General features: G+C 34.4%; 1 protein-coding gene across 2 annotated transcripts; it reads left to right on the top strand.

Moving 5' to 3' along the window:
* Positions 1-1,862: 1,862 nt before the first annotated feature.
* LOC25485639 (dnaJ homolog subfamily C member 17) lies at positions 1,863-6,000 on the top strand. Of its 2 annotated transcripts, XR_003007737.2 has the most exons (4): positions 1,863-2,601; positions 2,893-3,075; positions 4,770-4,856; positions 5,405-6,000. XR_003007737.2 is itself a non-coding variant. In XM_013614895.3 (3 exons), the coding sequence occupies exons 1-3, from the start codon at positions 1,936-1,938 to the stop codon at positions 4,788-4,790; spliced, it is 870 nt and encodes a 289-aa protein (XP_013470349.1). In that variant the 5' UTR covers positions 1,863-1,935; the 3' UTR covers positions 4,791-5,075. The 2 variants fall into 2 exon arrangements, 1 of the variants encoding a protein (XP_013470349.1); XM_013614895.3 differs by lacking the exon at positions 5,405-6,000 and having other exon boundaries at positions 4,770-5,075.

Here is a 6,000-nt window from a genome sequence, read left to right on the forward strand (position 1 = left end):
AATTTGTTCTGTTCCGTTCACTTTCAAAGCAATGGAATGGTAATTTTATTCCGCCCCATCGTGAAATACCCAAACAATGGAATGGAATCTCTATTCCAATTTCGCTCCGTTCCAATCCATTCTGCTCTATTCCATTCTGTTCCATCAATCCAAACAGAACCTAAGTGTATGGTTGTGAACACCGTGATGGGTCTTGTTTCTTCTTCAGATTTTTAAGGGAATGATCTGAAGGAAGATAACAACATCGACATATTCGATTGTTTCGACAATTTGCACGTCTTGAAAAGTTTCTCTTTTATACTAAGTGGGATTTTACGATTGAGAAAATAAGTGTTGGATAATGAGACAAAATTGGGTACTAAAAGAGATAAGATGTATGAGCATTGATGTTGTACTCGTTAGATAATCTACTAACGACGTATTACTTTTCTATCAAAATATGTTTTAATTTAGGGTAGAACATTTTTTTTTTATGAATTAAAATTTTATTGAATTCAAAGGTGAAATTTCGTAAGAGAAAATATCGATGATTTTGGCTTAATTGCACTTTTGGCCCACTATCTTTCTAAAAATTGCGATTTTGGCCCCCTGACTAATTAAAATACAAAACAGCCCCCTATGTATTGGATCTTTGTCAGTTTTGGCACCAAGACCACTTTTGACTTAGTCTTCATTGACTGGCACCCACAATGGTTGACACGTGGCACCTCACTTAAGGGATATGGGTGCCATGTCAGCGAAGACTAAGTCAAAAGTGGTCTTGGGGGCCAAAACTGCCAAAGATCCAATACATAGGGGGCTGTTTTGTATTTTAATTAGTTAAGGGGCCAAAATCACAATTTTTGAAAAGATAGGGGCCAAAAATGCAATTAAGCTTTTTTTATTTTTATTTTTATTACATAATAAACTCGAAGAAACCATGAGAATTCTTCCACCTCACCAACACAATTGAGATTTGTACAATCTAATCCAATAACCCTAGTTAAAGATTCGGGCATTCACATTAGTCTGTTGATTTATAATTGAACTACAATTTTGATATGATAAATTTAGAAAACTCACGAGTGTTTTAAAAATATTGTAGCACTTGAAGAATTGATTGATATTCTTATTTATAGCATGATCCCATTATGTGTGTGTAATGTATATATGTTATTTATTAAGGTGGAATCGAATCTTCTTATACAATTAAGCATATGATATTTGTTTTTATTTTTTATTTTTAGGAAAGCATATGATATTTTTTATTTAGCGCATAATAATCAAAATCTTTTACTGTTCATTCAATTATGATAATATATAGTAAAAAAAGTTATTTCTTCAAAAATAAAAAAAGTTATTGGTGCGAAAAATAAACAATAACCAATTCTTTTTAGTTTAAAATTTATTTTTAAAGTTTTAAAAAATAGCTATTACCAAACAAACTTTAACTCAAAGTTCTTATTTTTATCTTTAATTTTTTTTTTAAGAATTTAATTTTAAAGTAGTTTTTAAACCTCAAAATCAATAGTTGAATTATATAAAAAAACAAATAGATAATAAATTTTGAGCTTTTGAAAAGGAAAAAAAAACTTTGGTATAATTTTTAAAATATTTTTTGGTTAAAAATGTTTTAATTTATAATTTTTTTGAAGGAATAATTATATTTTACTCACCTAATCAAATAATTGAATTTCTTAACCAAATGATTGCGGTCGAGTGGTTAATGAACTTTTACCAAAATTTAAATCATTTAAGGATATCGAAATTTGGTTTTGATAAAGTAATTTTACCCATACTTTATTTATCAAAATCGGAGGGTTAAAAAAATTAAAAAAAATTTGAAGGAAAAAAAATTAAATTAAATTTCACAATTTTGATCAAATTTATGTCCGTCCAATAAAAATACACCGTTCTTCTCTCCACGGCAAACAAACACACCGTGGAAACAAAGCAATGGACACAAACATCGATCACTACACGGTGCTAGGGTTACCTTCCGGCGAAGAAGGTTCCAACCTAACCCAAAAAGATATCAACAAAGCTTACAAATCCAAAGCCCTTGAACTCCACCCCGACAAACGCCCCGATGACCCCAACGCCGCCGCCAATTTCCAACAACTTCGAACTTCCTACGATATCCTCAAAGATGAAAAAGCTCGAAAATTATTCGACGATCTTCTTCGTGTCAAGCTCGAAAATCAACGCCGTGAATCTCAGCGCGATGGAAAACGCCGTAAAATGGTTTCCGATCTTGAAAAGAGAGAGCGTGATGCTTTTTCGCCTGATTCTGCGGCGAGAGGGAGAGAAGAGGAGGATAGGATTGCTAAGAAGTTGAAGGAAGAGATTGCCAGGATTCGTGCTATGCATGCGAAGAAAGCGGGAGCTGATTTGGGTGTGAAGAAAGAAAACGCTTCTTCCGGTGGTGGTGGTGGTGGTGATGGCGGTGGTGTTGATCAAGAAAAGGTTTTGAAGGTTTCGTGGGAAAAGGTCGGTGAAGATTATTCAGCGGATAAATTGAGGGAATTGTTTTCGAAATTCGGTGAAGTTGAAGATGTTGTTATTAAAGGCAGCAAGAAAAAGGGTTCTGCTCTTGTTGTCATGGCTACTAAACAAGGAGCTGTAAGTTTCTTATTTAATTTTTTTAAATTTTGAATTTTTAAATTATTAGGTTTAGAGAATGAATAATCATTTAAAAGGGTTTTGGCGTTTGGGAATTTTAAGTTTTGTTGGAGTTTCTAATGGTGCTGGGTTGTTTTTGCTGATCAGTGATGTAAATTTAGTTGGAGTTTGCTTCGAATGAGGTTGATTGTTTTTGATCAATTTATGTTGCTATGTTGAGGGTTTAAGGTTTTGTTGTTGTTGTTGTGATTCGCTGATTTGTGATTGTGTTTTTTTTTTTTCCTTCTCCAGGTTGCTACAATTGGAAATGTGATTGGTCATCTTGCGAATCCGTTGTTGGTTTTACCTCTTAAACCTGCAATGCCAGCAGATTCTTGGGGTGCTTCAAAGTCTGTCGAGCCTGAAGCACCGAGTAAATTAGTTGGGGCTGGTTATCAAGCTTTTGAGGATTCTGTTCTTATGAAACTGCAAAAGGTATGCCATTTGCTTGTACACTTTTCCTGTTTTAATATTTTTCCCGTTTTATTTTTCCTTCTATTGAGTTAATGAATGATCGCGTTAAAGTTCAATATGATACCAGCTTTCTTACATCATTTATGTCAGGTAGCATCTGGATTTAACTTACGTTATTGGTCATGTGTTAAGTAGTGAATGTGAATCATTAGGTTTTGGTATACTTTTTAAAATCAAATGTTGTTGATCCAAGTTCGCGGAAAATAGCGGGTTTATCCAATTCTGCTATGTGAAAGTGCTATAGTGCTGCTATGCTATAGTCAATATCACTATTTTACAACATTTTGTATTTAGTAGCATATCGCAGAACAATAGCAATTATTTGAACTTCAGCTATGGAAAACCAGTGAATTCTAGGGTGAGGGTTCAAAGAAGTCCGTCACTGGTGAACCTCTAGGAATAATAATTGAGAGCCATTAAATTAATGTATACACATTATACACTAGATTGCATCTTTCTTCTCTCGCCTCCCATCCCACCCCCGCTTGCTTCCCCTTTTTCCCATTAATAGACACTTGGCCACCCTTTTCACATTCTCATTTCCCAACTTTGAAAAATGAACACGCAACAACTGTTTCCTTTTTTTTTATTTGTTAATTTCACAAGCATCAAACAGCAACGTGAGTTAATGAGTTATGCGATCGACCCGATTTGTGTTATCGCCATTACAAACCACAGATCTCATTTTCTCTTTGAATCAAAACCAAATTTGAGAAAGGGTGTTCATGGATTTCAAAGTGAGACGGTGAAGTAGCAACAGTTTTTTGTTTAGGAAAAGAAGCGTTTTTAAAATATAACAATTTGAATGAATCTGTTTTAGAAGGGAGGTTCTGGTGGTGGTGAACGGTTTGGGGGTTTTAACAGCATTGTGGAACTCGTCAAAGTGACTGAGCCAAACGTGAGAGAGATGGGGCTAGGGACAAGGGATCGTGTGTGGAAAAATACACATGTTATTGTTTTTGTTTATAATTCACCCTAGAAGCCACCCGCAAAACCACTATTTGACAACATTGTTTAAATCTACACATCAAAGCGAGTTTTGTATTATTTTCCATACACTTGGTATTAAAAGGGTTTATACTGCCCTTGGATTTCAGTTTCGTATTTTGGTTACTGTAGTTGAAGCCAATGGAATTTGAGTGTTTTTGCTTTTTAATTATTTAAGTATAATAATAATTGTGATAAATATTAATCCATATAGCCCAACATCAGTTATATAGCAACCAAATTGAGGGGGAATTCTGAATTCTGTAAGGATAATAAGACAACTTCATCAGCTCTTTGCAATTGATAGTTTTCTGGTATTTATAAATAAATATTTATTCTTGTAACGATGCTATTCAATAACAAACTCTAGTGAAGATGACGAAATTGAGCCTTATCAACAAATAAACTGGACACACCATTTTCGGATTTGTTGCTATATACTTGTTGCCGGGTCACACACCATTTTCGGTTTTGTTCTATTCTAGTTATCTGTCTATCAGACATTATCTTAGGGTTACATTAGGAACCAATTTTGATGAACAAAAAACTGGTCGTCTCTTCTCTGTACAATCTGTGTGTTCCATTGCCGTATAACAGTAATACTTTATAATTTATATGACCTCGGTTGTTTATATCTTACCTGTTTTCTTGACTTGTTTCTAATGCAGGCGGCAGCAAAGCAAAAATGATGGTAAAATATGTCAAACACCAGAATGGACTATTTGGAATGCCGATTCGCCGATTCTCATTCTTAGGTACTGGAACTACTGTTGTTGTCATCAATGATACATAATCGGTTATTTATCAGCCTGAGTCTTTGTAACGAGTTTTACTATACGAGGATTAGTATACTACAGAGCATATGGTTTGTATTGTATTATGTCATACAAAATATAACTTGTGGCTGCTATTGTTGTTGGGGGATTATTATTATTTTGCATTCCATGTTTGACAAGTGTTTTTCCTGGTTTGAATAGCAAGCATAGAATATAATTGCTAACTTCAACATCTTTATCTCCTATTTTTAACTATGAAGGTAAATGGCTGAGATTGTGAGGATTAGATTTTTTATTTTGAATAGCAAGCATAGAATATAATTGCTAACTTCAACATCTTTATCTCCTATTTTTAATTATGAAGGTAAATGGCCGAGATTGTGAGGATTAGGTTTTTTATAACAGATTGTGTTTTTGCCTTTTTAATAGCATTTGTTAGGCATAAATAAAAGAAAAGGGGGTTTGACAAACATTACATATTTTAAGTACAAATCATTGACTGGTTTGTTGTGCTTGGTTGATCTCAGGAGTCTACAACCTGTGGTGATAAGATTCAATTCAAGGAAGCCTCCTTTTGATGAAAACCAAAAACTGGAAGTTGAAGGAGGTGTGGTTTTAGTGCAGCCTTGGGTCCATGACAAATGTTTCTGGACTGCATAAAAGAGAGACCAAATGCTAGCTGCTGGAAAGTCAGAGACCTATGGTCCCTTGGTTGCATAAAAACTTGAATCTTGATGTCAATAAACAAATCATGTGTTCTGGGTCAGTTTGGAATTCCTTCTGCTATCTGTATACAGCACTAAAATGGGAGTTTAACTTAACACACTCAGATTAAGTCCAGAATTCTGAGATTAACCTTTTGGGGAATTTGGGGTCCAGCAAAGCATTGTCCCAACCTAATGGTTCATAGCAAGCAGGCAGGCTGGGAATTGGACAAAAAATGGTTCTCATAGCCCTTTGTGTTTGCAAGTACAATAAAGGGTTATAGCTTTAGAACGTGCGTCCAAGCTGTAGTGTGGAATAGGTTCTATCATGTTCAATGATTGTTCCACTAACGAGTACTTTTGTATGCTTATTGATTTGTGTGCTACTCCTCTGCATTATTATCATTATTAGTAACTTA

This window comes from Medicago truncatula, chromosome 1 (genome assembly GCF_003473485.1).
Source record: "Medicago truncatula cultivar Jemalong A17 chromosome 1, MtrunA17r5.0-ANR, whole genome shotgun sequence".
Taxonomy (NCBI): Eukaryota; Viridiplantae; Streptophyta; class Magnoliopsida; order Fabales; family Fabaceae; genus Medicago; species Medicago truncatula.

Bases quoted from the DNA above. Each gene is read 5' to 3' on its own strand.
- LOC25485639 (XM_013614895.3), top strand. From the start codon at position 1,936: ATGGACACAAACATCGATCACTACACGGTGCTAGGGTTACCTTCCGGC. The intron at 2,602-2,892 runs GTAAGTTTCTTA...TTCCTTCTCCAG, and splicing joins TGGCTACTAAACAAGGAGCT to GTTGCTACAATTGGAAATGT. The intron at 3,076-4,769 runs GTATGCCATTTG...TTTCTAATGCAG, and splicing joins TTCTTATGAAACTGCAAAAG to GCGGCAGCAAAGCAAAAATG.